Raw genomic sequence first — 25,164 nt, forward strand, 5'->3', positions numbered from 1 at the left:
GAAGTTAAACGTGACAATTGATGTCTCAGACGGTATGGAAAGTCTGCGGGGGTAATTTGATGACGAGTCGCACACCTTCTAAACATTGTCTGTACAAGCATTATATACAGAACGATAGAATGCACGCAAAAACGATAGCATATACTGTTTAATAAATCTATTTCATTTGAATCCGATGCACGTAGGCCAACAAATTTAACAATGAGATAACCTAAAATATCTACCACAAACTTATTTCTTTTCCGGTTCCTCTTCGGGCTCCGGTGTAGGCAATATGAACTGTGAAGAAGTCAGGTCAGCTACAAATACTTTGCCTATACAAAACATCTCTTACATTCTCCGGTCTTTCATCTTTACCGGGGCCAACTGGCTCCCAAACTGTGGATCCAACAGAGAAATTTCGGAAAGCCTGAGTAAGCTGTTTTTCAAGTTAGCTTTTTGTCCTAAGATCTCGAACTTGAGACTGACTTCAAGAGGTTCATAAACAATACGCTTCTTTTCCTCGTCATATCGGATCTCTGTATATCCAGTAAGTGGGAAATCCTTGCGAAGAGGATGGCCCTCAAAACCGTAGTCAGTCATTATTCGGCGCAAATCAGGATGATCGACAAAATAAACCTATTATTATAAACTCCTGACTACCGTCGTTCACAAAATGTTGCTTACGCCAAACAAATCGTATGTCTCTCTTTCGTACCAATTAGCACCTTCGTACAATCCTGTCGCGCTAGGAACAGGTGTGGTCTCTGAGGCATATGTTTTGACGCGAATTCGCGAGTTGTTGCGGACGGAGAGCAAATTGTAAACAACGTCAAATCTGTGAGTACGCGAAGGATAGTCCGCTGCAGTGATATCCATGACCGCCTTGAACTGGGCTGCTGTATGGTCTCTTAGGAAAGTCAGAACAGGGACTACCGCACTAGGAGCAATGTAGATTGTCAACTCGTCCTTCCACACCGAAAACTTCTGGACAAACTTGGGCATGGCAGTCATTACATAGCGACCGTAGTCATGTAGTGATTCAATTGTTTCCGCGTATTTGTCGTTAGGATTGACGATTGGGCGCTGAAGGATTCCGGGATCTAATGCGATATTCGGTTAATCGAAATTTTACTTACAAAATATACTGAATTGCCAACCTTCTCTCGGAAGAGTCTTCAAGTCGACTGGATACAATGGTTCAGTATCCTTCTCGGTCAAAAACTCTTTGACCTTTGTGAACACTGTCGCTGGACTTGTCGAAGCTGACCGGCACTGCACGAGTCGGGATCTCAGCAAAGGCACTGCAACCAAGACTGAACGGGCGCAAATCTGTCGAAACATTTTAATATAAGTAATTGGCCGTGAAATCACTCGAGCTCAATTAAATGTTTTACTGAGGCTCGAATACTTGCAAGGCCCAAGATCTCCCCGACGACCAATCAAGTCGTTGACGTTTACAATAATTATCTGTGACGGTTTACGCCTCAAACGCAGCATATACGTATATTTATGCAGGAGGCACGAAGGAGCAACGAGTCTTGTATACCCCAACCACTAGCACGAGACCCTTGTAACGTGACAATCAAGAAGCACGAAGATTTATAAACATCGTCGATACGGTTTCGCTGCCTACACCCAAATTCGAACTTAGACAATATCGAAATTGCTATAAAAATATCTTTCATTATCCATAAAAAATTATCACATTTATCAAGTGAATTATTATTAGTAGTTAAAAATGTCACGTTTAGCACAAGATTCGTTTATATCAGACGACGAAGAAGAGGTTTGGTACGCGCTCCTCATTATATTGATAATCTGTCTTTCATCGATGTGCTAATAATTCTCTTAATAGCCCTTTATGCGTGGAAGAATTTGATATCTCGGATAAGGGATTTAAGCCTTGTCCTTGTGGATATCAGGTATGGTACTTTAATGTGGCAAGTTGAACATCGTGATCTGACCATATCTCTCTAGGTCTGCCAGTTCTGCTATAACAATATCCGGCAAAATCCTCAACTAAATGGAAGATGTCCTGGATGTCGTCGACCATATGATGATGCATCTGTTGAATACAAAATTGTCACTGCAGAAGAGTAAGTTTTGTTGCATTTTGGTTTTGATCACGCTTTAACTCTTTCTTCGTAGATGGCGTCAGGATCATCAGAAGCAAACCCGACGGGAAAAAGAGAAGAAGCAAAAAGAGAGGGAACGCAAGGAAATTGAACAAGCATCTAGAAAACACCTTTCTGGAATGCGTGTCATACAAAAAAATTTAGTCTATGTGCTTGGCTTGAATCCTCACATACCTCATGAAGAGCTCCACAATACTCTTCGCGGAGAACAATTTTTTGGACAGTACGGTAAAATTCAAAAAATTGTTGTTAATCGTCGAAACGGCGGTACTGGTGCTGGCGGTATAGGCGTTTATGTGACTTATTACAAGAAAGAAGATGCTGCAAAGTGTATTGCTGCAGTTGATGGATCGTCTAACGATGGAAAGGTCTTGAGGTATGCTGAATCCTTTATTGTTTGTTAATTTTTGCTTACAAGATTAGGGCGGCTTATGGTACCACTAAGTATTGTTCGTCTTATCTTCGAAATCAGTCATGTCCAAATCCAAATTGCATGTTTTTGCACGAGCCTGGTGAAGAAGCAGATTCGTACACAAGGCAAGATCTGTCGACTATACAGCATGCCGCTCGGCAAGTTGATGTGAATGCAAAGCCTGGCTTATCACGTCAGTCGACTGCGTCGTCGTTTAAGCCGGTTTCGTTGCCAAAAGCTGTAGAAGAACCATTAGCTCCAGAACCGCAACAAGAGCAGTCAGCACTCCCTCCTACAGTATCGTGGGCTGCAAAAGCTTCTCCTCCAGTTCAAAATTCAAAGCTAGTACGGTCAAATACAGCTGGACAGATATCGTCTCCGCTACGTCCGTCAGCTGAGGTACATCAGATTTCAACATCACAGATACCGTCTGATGCTACACCACAACCAGTACAACAAGCTTCTGCTGCCTTACAATCACAATTACCACATCAGCAGATACAGCAACAAACACAACCACAGCAGTCTCTGCCAGCCGAAAAGCTTGCTTCACCTAAGCAGTCTCAGACTTTGATTACACATGATGTAGACCACAGTTCTGCTGCTGCACGTGAAACACTGCGATTGTTCGAAGATGCTCTGAGACTGCTTTCTACGTCATCCTCAGTTAGATTTGCATTCTCAACACAAATTTTGGCTAAAGACGAAATGATAGGCGCACTGTCTATGCCGCCGTTGTTTGCTTTTTCAAGTGAAAAGGCTCAGAATGGTTCAAATGGATTCAAAGCCGGATCTCAGCCGAAGAACGGTACACACGCTCGTCAGGGATCTAGATATAGTTTTACCGAGAAGGCCAGCAATTCAGAGCATCTACTTGAACAACAGCAAATGATGAACGGAGGGAACGCATTTGGAGGTCAGCATGGTGATAGCCTGTCGTCCTCAAGTGCTTTTGAGAATGGACAACTGCGCAATGATACAGAGTCAATATCCAAGCTCATGTCTGCGGGAAGACTAAAAGGTATATTTTGATTACGCTTCTGAAAATACCACAGACGCTTGTTGGTTTTGCAGTTGTTTAATGATTCTTTAGTGTCTCTGCCTGGATCCGATATGCTGACTATGGATGATTCCTTATCTTTGGAACAGCAGTCGCAACCTCAAGGTGTGTACTACTAGGCACGATGATGAATGTACTACAACAAGTCGCAATATCTTGGGTCCTCTTGAGTCTTTGTATCGTTTTGTTTTGTTCGATAGCCACGTGCTTGTTTCGTTGATAATTGATGTACACTAGTGAAATTTTGTCACAATCAAATTTCTTCTACTTGATTGTCTATTTGTAAATTAAGAGGAACCATTATTAGCACGCCACTTGTTGTCGTTTCATTTGCTTGTTCAATTGCTTCACAGTGTCAGCTTGCTAATAAACATAGGTATTGTGGGTATTCGCGACTCAAGTCAGCCATCCTCTCCAATTTTTAGCACCCAGCAGCCTGACGCATCGCGTTCGCAATGGGATGCAGTTACATCAGTTGGGCCTTGGGTGAACCAACGCGACCTGCCCGCAGTGCAGATCGCCCCGCCTGGGAATTCGCCTCGATCAGCGACACCATTGAACGGATTCGCACACAGGCCACCAGTCTCAGAAGGCGGTAAAGATTTAACGCAAATTGGTAGTAAGGTTGTTACCCAAGCACTTCCAAAAAACAGCACTTTTGTAGAACTTATTGCTCAATCAGGAGCTGCTAGTCTTGCATCATCGCCGGAACCTTCAGAGATTGGGAGCGACTTCACTGGTATGCAGTCCTCGGTGCCGTCTCCAGTCGCGTCACCGGCTCCGTCAGAAAGGTCTCGGGCAAGAAAAGAAAAAAAGAAAAAGAACCAGAAGGCGACTGCGCTGTCTACAGTAGTGGCAGAATGGGCAGGATTAGAGAATAAAAACAAGTCAGAAGGCTCACAGAACATAGATGGCAAACCTCAAATACATCCAATTGCTACTTTAAAGAGAGCCATCGAGGACTTAGGCGGACCTCACATGTCATTTTTCAATCAAGCTATCACTGGTTCAATGAGTAGTTCGCATTTTATGTTTACAGAGCAGGAGATCCAGGCAATGGATGCAAAGCTGAATGAAGACTTGATATCACAAATGATACAAGACCGACAGCTAGAAGACATTGAAAAAGAATGGCACGCGTCCAAAAAAGATGCAGAGGCGGCAGAAAAAAGACTTTTGAAGATGATTAAACGCAACCGCAAGTTGGTTATGAATTAGGTAACGCTACTTACAACTTCAATGCAACCGTCAATACATACTGTACATACATAAACAATTAGAACTGGGAACTGAAAATAATAAAAATATATACCAGGACTGCTCATCGCAAAAGACTATATTTCTCAGTTGTATCGGTATATGGATAGCTAATGCATATAGTCCTGTTTGGTCAGTAACCATACTAAGCAATCGACTGCAACAAGAACGAAACGTCTTGTGAGTGATAAAAAGGTACAACTCATCTTTGACTGGCATCAAAAACCCCTCGATCCGCATTATAGACATGCTTTGATCTTTTCAGATCTTTTGTCATAGGCTTACCGGAATTTATTACGCCAACTAGGACCAGTTAGTACAGCTGAGCACAAAAGCAAATTATAACCTTACCTCGACCAGTAACATCATCGGGCGACCTAAACATAGACGACTCTCCGAGCTTTTTCGGTTTAGCAAATTTAGATGTCTTGATACCTTGACTTGTAAGACTCTATTTCACACTTGTGTGTACAACTCCATACCTTTGCTTGAAAATTCTTGCCATTTGGCCTTTCCAACATCAACTGCCTTCTTCTCCTTTGGTGGCTTCGGTTTCGTTGCACTAGTTTGTTGCGCAGGAGATTTCGGCACTCTGTGCATTTCATGTAATTCTGCTTTTCGTTTTAAATCATGGTTTGCCCTTAAACAACTCAGGGGAACTGTATCTGCCGATGGGTGGTCATAAAACTTGACTGTATACATTGGCTGGGCAGACGAACCAGTGATGCCGGTAATTTTCGCTCTGTGATACTGCTTGTCGCCGGAAAGCCATCGCGCCAACACTGTCGATCCAACCTTATATGAATCCTGCGGAGATGGTGGAGGCGGCACGGGCTTGAACTCATCAGGAGGAGGAGGTGGAGGTGGGGTGTATTCAGCGGGAGGAGGCGAAGGATACGCGACACTTGGTAGGACATTTGGTGACAATTGCTCGTTCTCTTTGTCGGTGGAGACAGCAGGAGATGCGACTTTAGGAGAGTCAACTCGGTTTTTAATTGAAAACCCTGACGGAGCCGGCTGTTTTGGTAGACTACTGCGATGTGAAGGACTAGGTTGAGATTCAGTAGCACCAAGAGCCTGTGCTAACAAAGCTATCAAATCTGTCAGTTCCGATTTTAAAGTAAGAAGAGAATCATTATTTGGATCAGATTCAAGAGACTCATTTACAGCTGCCAGTTGGAATTTGTATTCTTCTAGTTCGCGTTTGTCCATTATGTGTGATTTGTATTATTGCGAGGACGACTGTGTGCGTTTAAAAAGAGAATGATGGTAGAAAAGATGCTTATTGGGTTAGGGTATAGTTAACCTTGGCCATGTCGGAGGCAAAAAGTGTCCACTCGGCTGGGTCGAAAACGCCGGTCGCGAGGAAATAGAGAGGCCTCTCCAAACAGGCAGGTATAAGTGTTCCGAACACTCTCCGGGTTACGCTCAAATTGTTTATAATCCTTCTTTCTTTTTAAACCTTCACTTTTTTATTTCTTGCTTTACGTCAATTGTCTAATGTCAAATTTCCGCAAATTGACAAAGACATGACCACAATTATCGTAGGCGGCGGGATTATCGGGCTCTCGACCGCATTCTACCTGGTCTCGGAGCAACAATGCGAAAATATTATTGTTGTAGACACTGCTAGGCAATTGTTTACATGCGCATCCGGACGTGCAGCCGGTTTTTTAAACAAGTCATGGTTCTCCAAAAAAACATCAAACTTAGCTGAGTTGTCCTTCTCTCTCCATGAAGAACTGGCTGATACCAATGATGGATACCACAATTGGGGCTACAGAAGATCACAAGCATGGAGCACTGCGGTTAAGAAGGACGGGATGTCGTCTGAAGAGTATGAGTTGTTAAAGACAGAACGGTTACAAAGTCAGCAACAAGAAAATGCAGGGTCTAGACGTGGCTATAATGAGCTTGATGAAGAACAAAAATTTCTGGTTGAGCCGGATGTCCCGGACTGGGTCTTTTGTGAAGATGAACACACATTTCAGATTGCTGGAGCCGAGGAGTGCGCTCAAATGTGAGTATGGTAATATGTCCAGAGTCAGATTCGACTAACACCTATAAAGTCATCCTCACCGGCTATGTGAATTTCTGTTGAAACAATGCATCGACATGGGTGTTGAGGTTCTTCATCCGGCTCAGCTTCATTCAATTAAGACCAACAGCGATGGTATAGTTGTTAGCGCAGTAATTCGCGACTTACACACAACAATGGACCGGACAGTGACTGATACCATAACGCTCATAATTGCAGCCGGAGCATGGACGTCTCGAGTCTTTGAATCTCTGTTTCCAGAAGGAGAATACCACCCACCAATCACTTCATTAGCTGGCTTTTCAATGACTGTCACATCGCCACTATTGCGGTACAACGGACCACTACCAATATCTGATCCCAGCTCGACCCCTGGATCAACAGCTTCAAGCTCATTTGACATCAACAACGATGACCTTGATCTTATTTCTCATGAGGAAGAAAATTTTGAAGTCAACGAAGCTGACGATGACAGTCAAATAAGAGATGCATTATTTATCCGCACCACCGGACGTTCTAAATGGGCTCCAGAACTTTTTTCCAGATCCAATGGCGAGATCTACATTGCTGGCTTGAACGCTGCTGGTTTTCATCCGTCGTTGGGAAGCATGGCTCCTGCGTCTCATTTCAATACTGAAGATGCCGTTGACGATACCATTGTTGAAGATGCAGAAGCTACCCCGCAGCAAAGATCACAGCATCTTAACAATTTTGTCATTCTCAAACAAGCTGCTCAGTCACTTTTAGGTCCAGACATCTCCATTCTTAGACGTTCGCTGTGCCTTCGGCCGGTCACCACTACAGGTGAGCCCATCATGGGACTTGTCTTACCATGTTTGGTCAGCGGTACAAAAGGTGTTTACATATCAGCTGGCCATGGGCCATGGGGTATCAGTCTATGTCTTGGAAGCGGCAAAGTCATGGCCGAGCTAATAAATACTGGCAAGGCAAGCAGTGCAGATATCTCAGGTTTGGCCGTAAAAGTTTAGGCATTTAAAAGGAGCATTTTTGATTGCAGCTGGGTTACTATTAATACTTGTACATTACACATCATTTGAGTGTTGAAATTTTTATCTACCTTTGTTCATCGCGGAAGAAACATGGTCGTATGCCTGATGATGTGCTTTATGTCATAATTATACATTGCTTGGTACATAATGATGGATGCAGTAAGACTCACTCTGGTGCTTAGCCCAAAAGTACATCGATATACACTCGTAAACATATTGGGAAAACAATGCACAATCTCCCTCTAGCTTGTAATGAGACGTCAACAGTAGATCATCGGAAAATTAAATGGCTATATTGAGCGGCAGCTGTGGCCGTGAAAAAAAAGACTTGGTGTATGGTTGTTACGATCTGTGTCTACCATGCGCATCTACTATCGTGCGAGTCTAAATGGGCTTATTGCGCAACTCGTCTGCACAATCTCACAGATCAGGGGCATTTACTTGTACTACATGCCGTAATCAATCCATATGTAGCAGAAAAATTCTAAACATAAAAAACTCTGTCTTGACATTAATACCAAGTTTTGGAATGCAAGTTTTGGCGGATTTCAATTCCATTTCTCGTAAATATGTTACTAAGCCCGCATATTGCCACCAAAACTTTCGACAAACATGTCAAAAAACCAGCAATCAGGTTTCTCAGCAACATCCACAGAGTTATTTTTTGCAAAAATTCTTAGAACTCTCAAAAATGTTAGCTATGTGCCATTCTTCGCTGGCCTTGCCGTCTAACGTACGTGTCAGCATAATAGCTGCGTGAAAAATTGGTATGACTGTCATTTGCTGACCAGACCAAGCAAAATACGCCGCATAGCAAGGACGAAAAACGCCAAAATCCGATATGCGGGTTCACAAGTGGTGGTATATTAGCAATACAAACGCCTTATAGTTAGTTACTGCAGAGAACATGGTAGCACGTAACCTCAAACCAGCCAAAAAATTGTTACCGACATATCTCTGCTAACATACTTTTTAGTGCATCTAGTATAAATATGAAAAAGACGATCGCAAAGAACTACCAAATTTATACTCCTATTCAACGCTCTGTATGGGAAGATGACGGCTGTAGCCCATGAAAGGGAAAGATTAGCCATAATTCTTTTGTTTCGCTTAGCCGTTATGATCATAATTTAAACGTGTAATCAAGCTGAGTCACACTGGAAAAACAATAAACACACCTCTTATAAGATACTGGGAGTATTGTAGTAGGGTACTGTATCGTGAACAACGTTCTTAGTAGAGTCTTTAGTCTACAGAACTAGCTACAATAAATTTGGATGTGCTCATAAATGCTGACCTGTAAATACTTCCACCCATAGATTAGAATATACTGAAATTTGTGCATGTTAAAAGACTATATTTATGTCTGAACAAGGCAAAACAAATTTTCAAAGTGACTTCTGGCGCAAGACTCTGAAACTGTAAACCAATCTGCAAATCTGCCAGTTTGTTCCAGTGCACTAAACTCACACTACGAGCTCTTGAAATTGCGCCTTTGTAACCGAATGGTTTCTGTATGCCTAAACAAGTAAATTCGTTGCTACCACTATGTTGAAAGTTCTGAGACAAGAGCTGCATGAGCCGCTTTTTTCGCGGCTCGCTACTTTATTTTGATCCGGTCACGATTTGTCGACATTGTTTAAGATGTGAATTTAGTCGTACTAACCTGGCGAATGACATTCTTAAGAAACGTTTGTAAACTTTGAAATTGAATTGGTTGTCATTATCAAGACTGGGTGACGGTAAAGATCTGCTAAGCATCCATCAAGGGTGATAAGTTACTCACTTCAGTGTTGTTGAAGAAACGAGATACAATACATGCCCATTATATAAACTTATGTCGGTTTTGTGACTCAGAAACTCACAGAAGAACTTACTAAGTTAATGTACTTCTTATAATGATCTTGTTCGGTAGATGGATATCACAGATACTGTTTCAGAAGGCAACGGAACACCTAAGAGTGAGTATGTAAAGGAACTGCTGATGTGATCAGCGAGTGATTTGCCACGGTCAAATAGCAACGCGCAATAGTAACGCACGAAAACTGCAGTCTGCCATGTATGCTGGTGCTCTGTTGCACACTTTACAGACCCAAATCAAAAATTTATGATGCAGTAATTGTTGGAAGTTCAATCCTTATAAATCTGTTCGGGTTGCACGCATGCAGGCTGCTGATGAAAGTCATTGATAACGGTCAGCCTGCACTTGACAATTAGCTTGATCGGAAAAGCAATAGCATATGCAAAACAACAGGATGATGTTAGAACTTGTTGTTGAATCGACAAAGAACACACAGGCAATGACTGAGACATTCAGTTGATTGTTATACTAAACACGATCGCAACCTATTAGCAGTAGTACACACATGGCGGAAGCTGTCTGCTTGTGTAGGTGGATATGACAGCTGGGAATACTTAGTCCAAATAACCAATGCATATAGATTGTTCACGTCGTGCCAGTAGGAAACACCATAAAGACAGTCAATCGGCAGTCACTTATCAACAGAATCAATGAACCAGACAAACACTTTTGTAAGAACAGTTACACAAAGAATAAGTCAGCACCGTACAGACAGAACAGACAGACAGAACAGATAGACAGGACAGATAGACAGAAGAAACAGACAGATAGAACACAAAGCTAGCGTGGACAGCACAGTATAGCATGTTGAGCATAGATTTTTTGATTGAAAATTAGGATGGAAAATAGCGCAGCGGAGTCATTACTGTGAACAATCAAGCAAAATACGCGACAGAGAGATGTGCGGACCACTGACGGAGTGAGACATTGTAGTATAATGCAAAATTTAGGCCAAAACATTGTGCTTGTTAGAAACGATAAATGGCTATAATCTGAAAGCTGTCCAGTTGGATTAAATGATGGTCCTTGGAGAGCTGGTGGATGCTTTTATCGAATACTCTGAGGCCTGCCTTGCCTAGACGACTAGCTTAAAAGCACTCAACTAGTTATTTGACAGTATTAACGTGGAATAGATTATGAGTTTGCCTTGCTGTGGGTCGCGCGCTGAATGCAGTGCTGGTAAGATATTATGAACAGAAATAATGGGCCTATCTTGCTGGACAATGAAACTGGTCTGGTGATTAGATAGTTTGAATGCTATCTTCAGACATTGAAGAAGCAAGAAAAATATGTTTGACGGCTATAATGTCTTTTACGCCTGTTTGTACGCGTTCAAAAATGATGTCTATACAGTAACACAGATTTTGATTTGATCCTGGTGAAGCCAAAGCTTTACAACATATTCTGTCTGTGATATATTGTTCGACGAAAGTTGCGCACGGCACCGTATTGGGGCTGTAGTGCGCGAAAAAATGATTGGAACTAGGAAATTTGGCAAGTGGGCGAGCAGCCCATCTTTGTATCTTGTGCAAGGTCGCGGCAGTGGGAGGAGGTACTGTGCAAAGTAGGTGTAGCCACAAGTAGGGTTGACGCTTTTTTGACTCTGCTGTAATCATTTTGCGGTTCTTTAATCGTGCTTTGCGCCTATACTGCCAAGCTGGTCATTTTGCCAGTGTTGAAGTGTTTTCTTTCAATAAATGAAATATGCTGAGTTTTTGAATGTTCTTAATGACTTCAATGAAGGGACTGTAACCGGATATGGTTCTGTTTTAGTTGTTTCGGCTCGAAGAGACACTTCTAATGCTAAATGAAAAAATATTGTGGCCTTTGAGATGCAACTATCTATAACTAACATTAAACTGACGTGCGAATCTACTGATATACGGCAATAATTATTTTACTTACGTTGATTGGGTATAAAGTCAAGATTCAGGTCACTGGAAAAGAGTAGCATTTCCGGGCTGATAGGCTGTATTTTAAAATATTCAAAGAGCGAAATAGGATTTTTCACGTTGGATAAGCCATGAAACTCTGGTAGAAAGAAATGTTTTACGCGATACTGCACACAGCATCAAACACCGGATTTCCTTGTTCAATACTTCTTCGTCTTGTTTGATTACGAACACGACATAAACGCTCGTTGACAAGCTACTAGATTGGGAGAAGCATGGTACTAAACCCTTCAACGATGTACTTGTAGCATCGTACATTTCCTACACGAGATCAACATTAGTAACAGTTTTAGTGCAAACACCAAACCTGATAAAAGAAGAAGCAAGAGGCAAACCTTGCGAAAAAATTTAAGAGGGTTGTACCCGGTCGCTTTCACGTCGGTCAAAACGGTACAAGTAGTATAACACAGCCATTACCTTCCAATATATCGCTTAATAAGTATTATCAGCTATAAGACACATAGTACTTTCAGCTGCATCTTAAGTACTGCGCTACACATTATTACGCTAACCCAGAAATGGAAACAAACGCATTACATTATTACGCTCTTTGACACAGCGTTGAAAAATAACTTTTAAATGACTACTTTGGTAGCACACACAACTAACCAATAAATGTCTGCCGACAACCAAATATATATCGTACATTTCATTCAACAAACAAATCAATCCCATACCCTCCTTTAAGACCCATATTATATACAGTACACAAACACCGATAGAATGGAAAGACAATTAAAATCTTCCAGTCAAATAAACACCCAAAACGCTTTTATACATACATGACCAGCCAGGTCTATTTCCCTGGCACCGTGGTACTCGAGCTGCCATTGGTCGCCCCGGGCTTAGCCATAGAGTGAGCGAGTGTCATAACCAGCGCCTTTGCCAGTGCAGCCGCCTTAGCGTTCGGCCGAGCGGCAGCACCAGGCGTTCCAGCTTTATTTGAAGCGCCAACAGCAGGAATCACCGGAGTAGCACTGCGACGTAAAGCAGCGGCAGCAGCGACAGCTGCAGAATTAGAAGCCGTAGGAGTAGGTGTGCCAGGGGTACCAGAAATAGCAGCCTCAGACACTGCTTTCGATGTACCGTTGTTGTTTTGCAGCTGTGCAGAAATAGTCTGCTGCAACAGTTGCAAAGCCTTAAGGGTATCTTTGTTGATAGGCGGCTTAGGCGTCTGCGGCTTTGCGATAGCAGCACCGGTCGCAGTTCTGGCTTTCAGCGCAGGTGGACGGTGTTCAAGTGCAGCAGCCACTCTACCCACCGTCTGACTTGTTAATGATGGGATAGCACCACCTGCCTTTTCTGATGCAGATTGTGCAAGTGCAAGGACAGCTTTTTTCCGTTCCGCAAGTTCAAGCTCCTTACGTTGCTTCTCAGCCAACTCTTTCTTTTTCCGCTCAAGCTCTAATCTCTCCTTCTCTTCTTTCGCTCTGCGCTCACGTTCTTCTTTTTCCTTTCGCTCACGTTCCTTCTTTTCTCGTCGTTCCTGCTCTCGTCGTTCGCGAGCCAATGGGCGATTCTTTTTAGCTTCTTTTTCCAAGAAAAGTTGCTCATCCAAACCCCACAACCAACCTTTCCCCTCCTTGGCGATTTTGACAAATAGCTTATTCAGTGACAAGTTGTGACGAACAGAGTTCTGCCAACCATATGGAGCAAATCTGTAATAAGGAAACAATTCTTGAATGGCTTGGTATATATCAGACAGTGACATACCACGCTCTGTGGCGAATGTTTGCAAAGAAATCTCAATAAGACTTGAGTATGAATTTGGCGGTTTAACTCTGTACTCCTCCGGAATTGAGGATGGAGAAGGTGGCGTCGGATGCCGCTTCTCTGCTCTCTTTAAAATCTTGTTTCTTGACTGTTGCTCTTGAGGAGTGCCGTCTCGAGACAGCAACGGATCAAGAGAGCTGTCGGATATTACCTTACCATCTTGATTAATGTGAGACTCAACATCAAGACGGGAGCCTGTGAGAGCATGTAAAACGTTAAATTCCGCCTGGCGAAGCTCTTCATCATGACGCTGTTGTTCCTCAGTCTGCACTTGTAAATCAATATCTTGCTGTTGATCTAGTTCTATTTCTTCCGGTGCAATTTCACTGAAAAAATTGTTATAATTGGTGACCTCTGCATTGGCCTCCTGCAAAGACGGTTGGTCCTCGTGCTTGATTTCGTCTTCTTGAGAGACTACTGGAAGTTGAGAGAAAGTGTTTGCGTCGCGGAATGATATAGCATCAGCCGGTCTGATTGTCTGAGACTCATTTGAGTCTCCACCATCGAGATTTGACGAACTAGGCAACAAAAATGTAAATCCGATCTGACCAATTTGGACACGAGATCTAATAAGCGTTAGGGGGTCTTGTCGTCATATACTATATACAATATAGGCGTACCCATGATTTAACTGAACTGTAGCCCCTTTCTCGACAAATACGTCGTCAACGAATGCGCCATTGCGACCTAGAACAGAAAATTCAAATCGCTGATTTGCAAAATTGTAAAAAATCTTAGCATGTCTCCGCGAAATTGCTTTTGCTGTTCCCAAGTGTACATCAATGGCTCCATTGACACCAACGGGAGTTGGCTTGTTCGCAGTCTCGATGTCGGCACCTTTTGACGGGGCGCGACCAAGAGACGTCCGATCGCCTGGATTCGGACCGTGCCTCTGGCCTTGATGATTCTCAACGTGTCTACCCATCACAACTTGCAGTGTTTGCACGTAAAATGTAAATGACGCAAAGTCTAATCTCGCATATGCCGATATTCGAGACTCTGATATGTGCGTATCTCCTTGTTGACTTGAATCTTGCAATTGCGAGTGGCCATCTGAATTTACCATATCCATCATGTCACTATCTGGCATCTTGACACCTCCTAATAAATCACATTGCATAACGTCTGGATGAGGGGCAAACGCTTCAGACGGCGGTAAAGTATCTGGTGTGCTAAAACCATGCCCGGAGATAGATCCTGAACGCAGCATTTCACGTTCAGACATTAATTTTTGCGCCGGAGTGACTGGAGATGGACCACTTGTAGTAAACAGGAAGTTATTTGCCGTGTGATTTTCGTCTATTGTCGCCAGGCCTGAGCCGCTATTGGTATTGTTATTATCGGCGCCATCGTGAGTTACCGCGTCTGGAATTCGTGAGACGACATGTAAATCCTCAAGACCAGACTGAACTTGTAGATCTGACAACGCGGGCGAGTATCCCCCTGGCGAACTCATCATAGCAGCTGTGGGTCGATGGATAATCCTGTTGCTAATTCTGCTGTGCGATGTTCAATATAGGTTTTAAGCAGAACTGTTGAAAGTCAATGAGCCCGAGTTGAAAATTCTTAGACATGCGTAAATCAAGGCATTAAGTAGTTTTAATACTAGTATTACCTCCTGAATTTTGAGTCCAAACTTAACCCTAATCAGTATCATCAAGCTCCAGATCTGGCGACAGCGAGTCCGAGGACTGACGCAATAAGCCAAACACCGACATAATTGCATTATTAATATTTTACATCGATTTTCGGGGCTATAAAGCACAATAATTGTTTGAGAAATATATGATATTTATTTCAAACTAGTGATTGCTCCTTAAAATGCAGATACTCAGTTCTGTGCTGATTGTGCTTCTCTCGGTTCTCGCTCTCACTAAAGCTGCCATAACAGAGGTTCATCAGCAAGGCACATGTGCTTTATACAAGAACGTGAGTTTAACTACCAATTACAATTGCTGAACATTTTAACATAATGAATAAGTGTGGAAAAAAGAGTTTCTTTGGTGCTTCATTACCTTGTGCATACAACGGTCCGTCTGTTGTCCCTGACGCAGACACTCGAGCAACTCTGGTAGATATCTGCGGTACCGAGTGGGCAGAACGTGAAGTTTGCTGCGATGGTGAACAGGTATGATGGCCCATAGTAATTGATGCAATTGTATATTGACATATAAAAGCTAGAGAACTTGCGAGGGAATTTACAGCGGGCTGAGACTTTAATATCGTCATGTCCCGCTTGCCAGGCTAACTTTGTCGAGTTTTTCTGTTCATTCACTTGTTCCCCAGACCAATCACAGTTTATGAATGTTACTCAACTCGGCACCGCTACGTCAGGGAACGAAATTGTAACTGAACTTGATTATTTTGTGAGTCCAGAGGTAGCAATCAGTTTTTACAATTCTTGCAAAGATGTCAAATTCTCTGCCACGAACGGTTATGTTATGGACCTGATTGGCGGTGGGGCTACAGATTACAAAGGATTCTTGAAGTTCTTGGGAGATGAAAAGCCGTTGCTTGGTGGCTCCCCGTTTCAAATTAACTTCCCATGGGACGAGACGCCTACTGAGATTGATAGACTTGAATTTGCAACAAAGTCATGCGCGGATTCGGATGAAACATATCGATGTGCATGTGTGGACTGTCCAGATGCTTGTCCATTGTTACCGCCTACCAAAGCTGAACGGGCTTGCAAGATTGGCGCTATCCGATGTTTCTCTCTCGCGATTCTCACTCTTTACACACTCGTGTTAATCGTGTTTATTTTGGCTTACAAGTCAGTAATCAGTCTCAATGGTGCACCATTCTATAAACCGGAACCATTGCGCATGGGCGAAGGACCATCAGAGGATGAGGAAGAAGGAGGCTTGGCCGAATCAATCGAAATTTTGGAGCCGCCAGACAACAGAACTTACGCACTGCACAAATTAATCCAATCAAAGTTTACTACAATTGGCTTGTATTGCGCCCGATTTCCAGGTCTGGTAATTGGTGCTTCACTGCTGTTTGTTGCCCTTTTGTCTTTGGGTTGGTTTAGCTTCACGATTGAAACCGACCCTATCAGACTCTGGGTCAGTCCTCATTCTGAAACATACAAGGAACGGCAATTTTATGACCAGAACTTTGGGCCTTTCTACAGAGCAGAACAGGCTTTCTTAGTGAACGAGACTGGTCCTGTTTTAAGTTATGAGACCCTGAAATGGTGGTTTGAAGTTGAGGAAAACATTACTGCAATAACGTCTCCTGTATGGGGCACGAAGTTCGATGATATTTGCTTGAAGCCAACTGATGAGGCTTGCGTTGTTCAGTCTATTACACAGTACTTTGATGGTGACATTGACAATCTCGACGAAGATGGATGGCAGGCTCAAATCGAAACTTGCACCTCAAATCCAGTTGACTGCTTGCCACCATTTCAGCAGCCATTGAAGCCATCGATGATTCTTGGAGGTGTCGAAGCATCATCTGATTATTTGACCGCTCATGCCATAATTGTCTCTTGGGTTATTAACAACGGGCCAGAAGATTCGAAGTTGGTGGTCGATGCCATGGATTGGGAGACATCCTTGGAACAGTATCTGTTTAATGTACAGACACAAGCAGCCGCTCGTGGTCTTCGACTCAGTTTCAACACAGAAATCTCTCTTGAGAAAGAGCTTAATAAGTCAACCAACACCGACGCAAAGGTTGTTGTGGTTTCATACATTTTTATGTTTATTTATGCATCGTATGCGCTTGGCAAAGCAACATTCCGGTCTGGCAAGCGTGCTTTAATTGAGTCAAAGGTGACTTTGGGTCTGTTCGGTATCCTAATTGTTTTGTTGTCGGTGTCAGCTTCGGTTGGATTGTTTTCCATGCTTGGAGTCAAAGTTACATTGATTATTGCTGAAGTGATTCCATTTTTAGTACTCGCTGTCGGTGTTGATAATATTTTCTTGCTGTCACACGAGCTTGAACTGGTCAACAATAAATATCCAAGCGAGCCTGTGGAGCACCGAATTGCGCGGACGGTCGGAAATATGGGTCCCAGTATCCTGTTATCCGCGTCATGCGAGACTGTTGCGTTTGGACTGGGTGCGTTCGTGTCAATGCCTGCAGTGCGTAATTTCGCGCTCTATGCCGCTGGTGCTGTGTTCATCGACGCTCTGTTGCAAATGACAATGTTCATTTCTGCTCTTACACTTGATCAAATCAGAGTAGAAGAAAACCGTGTAGACTGCTGGCCAACTATGCAACTGGAGACGTCCGTTCCGGTGCATTCTGGAGAAGGGATGTTGGCGAAATGGATTCGAGTGACGTACGCGCCCGCCATTTTGAAGCGGCAGTCAAAGGCAACCATTTTGATGGTTTTCTGTGGAGTTTGCGCTATTTCCTTGGCTTTGATTCCTCACATTCAACTCGGCTTGGATCAGCGAATAGCGATTCCATCAGATTCGTATATGGTCAATTACTTTGACGATCTATATGACTACTTTGACTCCGGTCCACCGGTGTATTTTGTCACGCGTGAGACCAATGTCACCACTAGAGTTGAACAACAAGCTCTGTGTGGCCGATTTTCGACTTGTGATGAGTTTTCGCTACTCAACATTTTAGAGCAAGAACGCAAGCGGTCAGATGTGTCATTTATTGCCGAGCCTGCGGCCAGTTGGTTAGACGACTTTTTCCACTGGCTGAACCCTACTCTTGATGAATGCTGCAGGTTCAGAAAGGGCTCGGTGACCGAGATGTGCCCACCGTACGCACGAGAATGGCAATGCGATGTTTGTTATGCGAACAAAGATCCAGCATGGAGTATTTCCATGTCAGGATTACCGGAAGGTGAGGAGTTTCTCAAGTTTTTTTCTTATTGGATAGAAGCGCCTTCAGACCCGTGTCCGCTGGGAGGCAAGGCGCCCTACTCAAATGCAGTTGTTGCAGATTATGACCGAGTCACTATCAAAGCATCGTCGTTCCGAACGTCGCACACACCTCTAAGATCGCAGAATGACTTTATTGACGCATACAAGTCTGCTCGGAGAATATCAGAGTCAGTTACAGAGAAAACTGGTGTTGAAGTTTTTCCATACTCTGTCTTTTACATTTTCTTTGACCAGTATACATCTATTTTCAGACTGACAACAACTCTTATTGTTGCCGCAGAGTTGTGCATTTTTGCCATCACGTCCGTGCTACTGGGATCGATCTACAGTGGTGCAGTCGTTGCATGCACAGTTGCAATGATTGTGATTGATATTATGGGTGTTATGTCGCTATGGGGCATCAGTTTAAATGCGGTTAGTCTTGTGAACCTGGTCATGTGCGTTGGCATTGGTGTGGAATTCTGCAGTCATATTGCAAGAGCATTTGTTGCCCCAAGTTTGGATGTGTTGGACCTCAGCCGTTCGAGAATGAAGGGTAACGATGAGAGAGTATGGGCCGCGCTCGTGAGCGTCGGTGGATCGGTAAATCCTTTGATCTGTAAAATGAGCGATACTGACAATGTCTGTAGGTTTTGTGCGGAATTACGTTCACCAAGCTAATTGGCGTTACTGTGCTTGCATTCACAAGATCAAAGATATTTGAGGTTTATTATTTCCGGATGTGGCTGGCACTCGTCATCATTGCCGCATCACACGGATTAGTATTTTTACCAGTCGCATTATCATACTTTGGCGGTCCTGGCTACAGCTCGAACGAAGAGACTGAGATCGACTACGATTCTCTCTCTGCTACTCGGTACCGATCGTTGTTTGAGGAGTCTGAGAGCGCCGAGAGTGAAGAGGAGCCTGAGGAGGAAGACGAGCAAGAGTAGGTCCTGTTGTGGTACATATCATTCATATTTGTTTGTTGCAATCGTTAATGTAATTATTTTTTTATTTATTCTTACCGAACTTCACGGTTCAACGGGAATTTTTGCGGGTCCTGGGTGTCGGGAGTTTGATGCCGAGCCGCAGGGAAAATCATTCTAAACCAGAGTTCTCCACGCACTCACACACAATCAAAGCATTTTGCAAAGAGCTCCTTGTAGTTCATTTTATTCGTAGAAGTAAGATATAGACATTGACACGCGAGAAAACTTAAAGATATAATAAGACACGATACTACCGTTGGCGAACCTTAATACTCTCAAATTGATTCTTGTAAAGCAGCCGAAGTGAGGTGGGGAAGTTCAAATCCGGAGAAACAAAACACGAAATTCGGCACCCACCTTGACCCTTTGTTAATTCGATTGCCTTACAAAATTTTGTAGTTGCGATATGATAAATAGATCTGTTATAAGTTCTGGCACGCGACTTGGCCGAACAAGACTGTTTAGTAGCTCAGTACCAAGTTATGAGTCGACCGTTAAACGGATTGGTGTGATTGGCGCGGGACAGATGGTAATTGTATGCGGATTCAGAGGACAATTGAAGCTGACTTAGCAGGGACTTGGTATTGCACTGGTGGCTGCCACCGTTGCGAAATTGCCTGTGACGTTGGTTGATTCGAACGAATTGTCTATCGACAAGAGTCTAAAGTTTATGGGTAAGTAGATGCAACACAATCGAATAAATACAAGAAACTGGTTGATCAATTAGACAAATTACTTCAAAAAGATGTTTCAAAGGGAAAATATTCACATCAGGATTCGGAGGGTATAAAGGAGCGAATTCATACGACGACTGTGTTTGAATCTATATTTGATACTGACTTTATCATCGAAGCAGTCCCAGAAATTGTTTCATTGAAAACCGATATTTTTGCCAAGCTCGCGGCCGGCACGGCTGCAAACACAGTTTTGAGCACAAACACTTCGTCAATTTCGGTAACAAAGATTGCCGCAGCAGCAAAAGGAGCTGAGCATCGGGTCGTGTCTACGCATTTCATGAACCCTGTCTCGGTTCAAAAGGGAGTTGAGATTATCTCCGGGCTGCAAACTTCACCTCAGACCATTGCAACGGCAACGGAACTTGTAAAAGAGATGGGCAAAATTCCGAGCGTATCGACGGATAGTCCTGGGTTTATAGCAAACCGAATATTGCTGCCCTATATTAATGAAGCCATAATTTGTCTGGAAACAGGAATTGGCAAAAAAGAAGACATTGACAGTATAATGAAAAACGGATGTGCAATGCCGATGGGCCCATTGTCTTTAGCTGACTTCATTGGGCTTGATACTTGTCTTGCAATTATGAATGTGCTGTTTACCACCACAGGCGATACCAAATACCGCCCCGCAATTTTGCTGCAAAGTATGGTAGACGCCGGCTGGCTAGGAAAAAAGACTGGTAAAGGATTTTATAACTATTAAACCTAATTACTAAGTCTCCATGCTGAATGGAATGATCAATATGTTTATTATTTGTACAATGTCTTCACTTGACTGCATATAGAAATAATTGCACGTGACGCATAAATGCATGTGTAATGATTACAGTACGGCTGGCTTATTACTACCTCAACCAAATTTAAAAAGTAAATTTAACGTCAGCAGATGACTTTTAGCGACTAACCATTTTTATTTTTCAGTCACAAGTGATGAGCTGAATTCCCGTGAGCACTGCGCTCTGTCAACAGACTCAGTAGGACAACTGTAATGAATGCGCCTGACAACGGTCCAGCTGCTGCCGCTGTAGCTGGCTCAATCACAACTCAACAACAGAGTGATGTCAATCAAAATATTTTGTCTCTGACAGGCGCTTTGGACATTGCAATAGAGGAAGCAAATTATTTCACGCTTCCTCGCCCTTCAGGTGAGGCAAATGCGCAACCAGGACCGAGTCATTTTGTTGATCCGACGTACACTACCCCATACCAAGAAGGTTCAGGGGCCAGTGAAGCTGGGAACATTGCTGAAAATAGAATGGCGGCTTTTAAAGATTGGCTTGCAAGTTGCTTTACTATGTTCAGCTCTCGCAATATTACAGATGACGAATGGCGACTAAGGCGAATGAGGAAGTACAAATTATTTAAAGCTGTACCGCTCATCATGGCCTGTGTACTGGGATATGCGACTTACGTATATTGTTACGTTTTTGCCTACAAATTTTTGATTGTGAGCCGAGGAGGTTCGAGAAGAGCAAAGGGTATAGGCTTAATGGTTGTATATCTGGTGCTGGTAGCGAGTGTATTCATATACTGTGCTCTCGTAAACATACAAGGCCCGGGGTATGCGCAGAAAATAAAGGAGAATGATGGCGATGAGAATGAGATTAAATATATGAACGGAGTACCGGTATTCCCACCTATACATGGTGCTATCGACCCAAATCACACGGGCAACGAAGCGAATGCTGAGAAACAAACTTCTGTTCCTAATGGATCTTCTCAAAGTGATGCAACACAGACAGTTCAGGCGACTATGCCTGACGCATTCTTATGTGAAACGGATGGATACCCCTTATGGTGTCCGAGATGTATGGCCCCCAAGCCTGACCGGGCACACCATTCATCTGAGGTTGATCGATGTGTGTTGAAGATGGATCATTATTGCGCATGGGTTGGATCATTAATCGGATTTAACAATTACAAAGCGTTTCTTTTTTTTGTGGTTTCTGCGGTTTCACTATCAATTATTATATTTACCACTTTACTAGCGTACACCGTGATTTATGCACAAGAACGACATTCTGCGAATGCCCAGTTCATTGTGATTGATGCGATGTTAGTATTTGACGATAAAATATACTTTGAATTACTAACTTTGTTCTAGAAGCTTTGTTTTTGCGTTATTGCTCGCTCCATTTGCTTGTACGCATTTATTTTACGTATTGATGAACACAGCCACAATTGAGTTTCTAAATCGTAAATATAGGATCTATACGATTAATATTGCAGTTGACCCTGATCAACCTCACATACGAGCAATTGTGCACTCTGAATTTGGCATGAAATTATGGGACATTGGCTACTGGCAGAACTGGAAGTCAGTCATGGGAGACAATGTATGGGAATGGTTTCTTCCTTGGAATACAACCAAACAAGACGGATCTTTATTTAAGTATAATCCCGCCATTTTGAAGAAATTTCGAGACGAGTTGCATCGATCTACAGAGAGGTCTCGTGTTAATGATGGCGAAGACAGCAACGGGAGGTTTATCGTTATGCGACCAGTGCGTAATTGAAGCTTAATTTTGAAACATGACAATTACCTAGTTTGTACCTGGCCGCGAAGTGTTACAGCGTTTATATGTAGTGGGATAAGAGTGATAAAGGTTGAACGATATGCCGAATATGAGCAGAGTCTCTTACTACTATGTGACACAAAGCACATTATTGCCGGGATGAAGCTTTTCAAATTTGCGTGTGTGTCTCATCATGGCATTAAAATTAACGTTTATTTAAAGATTATTTCAAGATTGGAAGTTTGCGTTTATTTTGATCCTCGGATGCTCAAATTTGCTCGGGCGCACCGAGGCTCGCTGTTCCTTGAAGCCGCATGCACTCTCAGACCCTGAATATACATTCACATGCTTGACTTTATTGACTGCACACTAAGCTGTGATTACTGGTTTGGCAACTGTAACCATTCAAAGACTTGATTATTATATTTCATAAAAAGCAAAAACTAATGATTTTGTCACCGTGATGAATTTGAAACTGTCTCAGACATAGTTAGTTTCGAGACAAATGTGCGGCTCATCTGTTTGAGCCGAGGTCGGATATGATGGGATACGATGGATGAGTATGAGCGTACGGCGAGGCTGATTTCCGAGGCTGATTTTACAGCAGCAATGGCGCAATGTGTCGCAGCAGAACAGGTCGATTGTTGTTGGCTCGCGGTCTGTGTGCGAAGCCATGCGCATTTATATACTACCGTAGCAGTATCCAGCATTCTTTTATCTAAAGATTCCACTTGCGTATCCTCACCATGACCTCTACTCTTTCGAAAACACCAAAATGGTCTCGCAATACTTCGGCTACTGCTGTCGGACAAGAACAAGAGCCAATTAATATTGAACAGGGAAGTTATGATGGAAAAATCGAAAAGCCAGCAGCCACAGATTTCATCGAGTTAGAATGGGATGGGCCTGATGACCCCGAAAATCCCAAAAACTGGTCTTATCTGAAAAGATGGTACACAACATTTGTTGTAGCGTGGATGTGCCTTGTAGTGTATGTGTTCTATCATGGCCAAGCTATTTGCGATACGCTTACCAACCTATAAACTACAGTACTTTCGGGTCCTCTATCTATGTGTCTGGCGCCCTCGAGTTGGCCGCTGAATTTCACGTTGGAGATGTCGTAGGATTTCTTGGTCTTTCATTGTATCTTGTGGGTTTAGCTTGTGGTCCTACAATCGCGGCTCCAATATCCGAAACAGTCGGCAGAAATCCTGTTTATTACATCTCAATCCCAATTTCCATGCTTTTCAGTACTGGAGTTGGCAAAGCACCTAATATAGGCACCGTTCTGGTTTGCAGATTTTTTTCTGGTATGTTTGCTTCCCCCGTTTTGGCTGTTGCTGGTGGAACAATTCAAGACATTTGGGAAGTGGACATGGTTGGTCTCGCAATGAGCGGTTTCTGCATGGCTCCTTTTGCCGGCCCTGTTTTAGGTCCTATTATTGGCGGCTACTTGATTGCACGCAAGTCATGGCGCTGGACAATGTGGGTGTTGCTCATGTTCAGCGGAGCCGTTTTGCCACTGGTTGCCACACTCAGCGAAACTTACAAGCCAGTCTTGTTGAAACGCCGGGCTATCAAACGTGGTCTTCCTCTTCCTCCTAAGCTTCCTCCTAAACAGGCTCTTGCATTAATTTTCACTGTCACCCTTGTTCGTCCATTCCAGATGTTGCTTTTGGAACCAATTGTGCTAGCCCTTTCTATTTACATGGCTTTTGTGTTTGCTGTACTTTTTGGATTTTTTGAAGCCTTCCCGTTCGTGTTCAGAACTGTATATCATTTTTCGAGTGGTCAAGTTGGGCTTACATTTATCGGTATCGGAGTTGGTCTTCTAATTGGTTCCGCACTCTATATTTTTCTTGACCGAACCAGATATACTCCTGCCATGCGCCTGCCAGTCCCTCCTCCACCGGAAGCCAGACTTCTCCCCGCAAAGATTGGCGCTGTTGCATTGCCTGTCAGTCTATTCTGGCTTGCGTGGACTTCCCGGCACAGTGTCCACTGGATTGCGCCTGTTCTTGCTGGTGTTCCGTTTGGAATGGCCTTAATTCTCTTGTTTTTCACAGTCGTGACATATTTCGCTCTATGCTATCCTGCTATGGCTACCGCTTCGGCATTGGCTGCAAATAACATGCTTCGATATATTATGGCTGCTGGCTTCCCTCTCTTCACTATCCAAATGTACCAGAAGATGGGTATCGATTGGGCTACGAGTTTTTACGCGTTTGTCGCTCTTGCCTTATTGCCAGTGCCATGGGCTCTAGGTCGGTTTGGCGCGCGCCTTCGAGCGGGCTCTCGTTACGGTATAAAGCGAGATATGCTTGAAATGGAAGAGTTACAAGTTGTTCAATCTTTATAAAGAGATGACAATCACGATTGTATAGATATCATGGTATGTGATTGTTTGGTGAATGTGTTTTATTATAATTGTTGGGTAATTCAAATTGGATGTGATTCATGACTTAACAATGAAATATACATTCTAGGCGCTATTATACTTTTATTAGATTGATTTTAGATACACTTACGTATGTATTTTGTATTTGTAGACGTTAAAGATAGTTTTCCGGTGTTCTCGGCTTACCCCTGACTTCGGGTTAG

The 25,164-nt window shown here is 43.2% G+C and overlaps 9 protein-coding genes across 9 annotated transcripts; 6 read left to right on the plus strand and 3 right to left on the minus strand.

Moving 5' to 3' along the window:
- Positions 1–231: 231 nt before the first annotated feature.
- On the minus strand, positions 232–1,323 carry V1512DRAFT_247766 (uncharacterized protein; the record flags this gene model as incomplete). Its single annotated transcript, XM_066914502.1, has 5 exons — positions 232–279; positions 335–418; positions 469–618; positions 667–1,082; positions 1,140–1,323. The coding sequence occupies 5 exons, from the start codon at positions 1,321–1,323 to the stop codon at positions 232–234; spliced, it is 882 nt and encodes a 293-aa protein (XP_066771279.1).
- A 247-nt stretch (positions 1,324–1,570) lies between these two features.
- On the plus strand, positions 1,571–4,019 carry V1512DRAFT_160114 (uncharacterized protein). The gene is made up of 6 exons (XM_066913063.1): positions 1,571–1,773; positions 1,838–1,904; positions 1,960–2,078; positions 2,131–2,493; positions 2,541–3,550; positions 3,623–4,019. The coding sequence occupies exons 1-6, from the start codon at positions 1,721–1,723 to the stop codon at positions 3,706–3,708; spliced, it is 1,698 nt and encodes a 565-aa protein (XP_066771280.1). The 5' UTR covers positions 1,571–1,720; the 3' UTR covers positions 3,709–4,019.
- A 743-nt stretch (positions 4,020–4,762) lies between these two features.
- On the minus strand, positions 4,763–6,152 carry V1512DRAFT_262914 (uncharacterized protein). The gene is made up of 4 exons (XM_066916392.1): positions 5,329–6,152; positions 5,198–5,281; positions 4,902–5,149; positions 4,763–4,847 (listed from the first exon to the last, which is right to left on the minus strand). Exons 1-3 carry the CDS (start codon positions 6,056–6,058, stop codon positions 5,049–5,051), a joined length of 915 nt encoding a protein of 304 aa, XP_066771281.1. The 5' UTR covers positions 6,059–6,152; the 3' UTR covers positions 4,763–4,847; positions 4,902–5,048.
- A 65-nt stretch (positions 6,153–6,217) lies between these two features.
- V1512DRAFT_238745 (FAD dependent oxidoreductase) lies at positions 6,218–8,038 on the plus strand. The gene is made up of 2 exons (XM_066914186.1): positions 6,218–6,866; positions 6,916–8,038. The coding sequence occupies exons 1-2, from the start codon at positions 6,376–6,378 to the stop codon at positions 7,871–7,873; spliced, it is 1,449 nt and encodes a 482-aa protein (XP_066771282.1). The 5' UTR covers positions 6,218–6,375; the 3' UTR covers positions 7,874–8,038.
- Positions 8,039–12,234: 4,196 nt separating this feature from the next.
- On the minus strand, positions 12,235–15,035 carry V1512DRAFT_160018 (fork head domain-containing protein). Its single transcript, XM_066913062.1, has 2 exons — positions 14,101–15,035; positions 12,235–14,046 (listed from the first exon to the last, which is right to left on the minus strand). The coding sequence occupies exons 1-2, from the start codon at positions 14,937–14,939 to the stop codon at positions 12,504–12,506; spliced, it is 2,382 nt and encodes a 793-aa protein (XP_066771283.1). The 5' UTR covers positions 14,940–15,035; the 3' UTR covers positions 12,235–12,503.
- A 112-nt stretch (positions 15,036–15,147) lies between these two features.
- On the plus strand, positions 15,148–19,478 carry V1512DRAFT_238753 (sterol-sensing domain of SREBP cleavage-activation-domain-containing protein). Its single transcript, XM_066914187.1, has 4 exons — positions 15,148–15,409; positions 15,462–15,608; positions 15,658–18,921; positions 18,969–19,478. The coding sequence occupies exons 1-4, from the start codon at positions 15,302–15,304 to the stop codon at positions 19,269–19,271; spliced, it is 3,822 nt and encodes a 1,273-aa protein (XP_066771284.1). The 5' UTR covers positions 15,148–15,301; the 3' UTR covers positions 19,272–19,478.
- A 238-nt stretch (positions 19,479–19,716) lies between these two features.
- V1512DRAFT_208023 (3-hydroxyacyl-CoA dehydrogenase) lies at positions 19,717–20,750 on the plus strand (the record flags this gene model as incomplete). Its single annotated transcript, XM_066913424.1, has 3 exons — positions 19,717–19,839; positions 19,885–19,984; positions 20,038–20,750. 3 exons carry the CDS (start codon positions 19,717–19,719, stop codon positions 20,748–20,750), a joined length of 936 nt encoding a protein of 311 aa, XP_066771285.1.
- Positions 20,751–20,869: 119 nt separating this feature from the next.
- Positions 20,870–22,803, plus strand: V1512DRAFT_160514 (DHHC palmitoyltransferase-domain-containing protein). The gene is made up of 3 exons (XM_066913064.1): positions 20,870–20,905; positions 20,953–22,102; positions 22,152–22,803. Exons 2-3 carry the CDS (start codon positions 21,036–21,038, stop codon positions 22,561–22,563), a joined length of 1,479 nt encoding a protein of 492 aa, XP_066771286.1. The 5' UTR covers positions 20,870–20,905; positions 20,953–21,035; the 3' UTR covers positions 22,564–22,803.
- A 506-nt stretch (positions 22,804–23,309) lies between these two features.
- Positions 23,310–24,922, plus strand: V1512DRAFT_207820 (major facilitator superfamily domain-containing protein; the record flags this gene model as incomplete). Its single annotated transcript, XM_066913419.1, has 2 exons — positions 23,310–23,554; positions 23,614–24,922. 2 exons carry the CDS (start codon positions 23,310–23,312, stop codon positions 24,920–24,922), a joined length of 1,554 nt encoding a protein of 517 aa, XP_066771287.1.
- Positions 24,923–25,164: the final 242 nt, after the last annotated feature.

This window comes from Lipomyces arxii, assembly GCF_038497795.1.
Source record: "Lipomyces arxii strain Phaff 12-163 unplaced genomic scaffold V1512scaffold_8, whole genome shotgun sequence".
Taxonomy (NCBI): domain Eukaryota; kingdom Fungi; phylum Ascomycota; class Lipomycetes; order Lipomycetales; family Lipomycetaceae; genus Lipomyces; species Lipomyces arxii.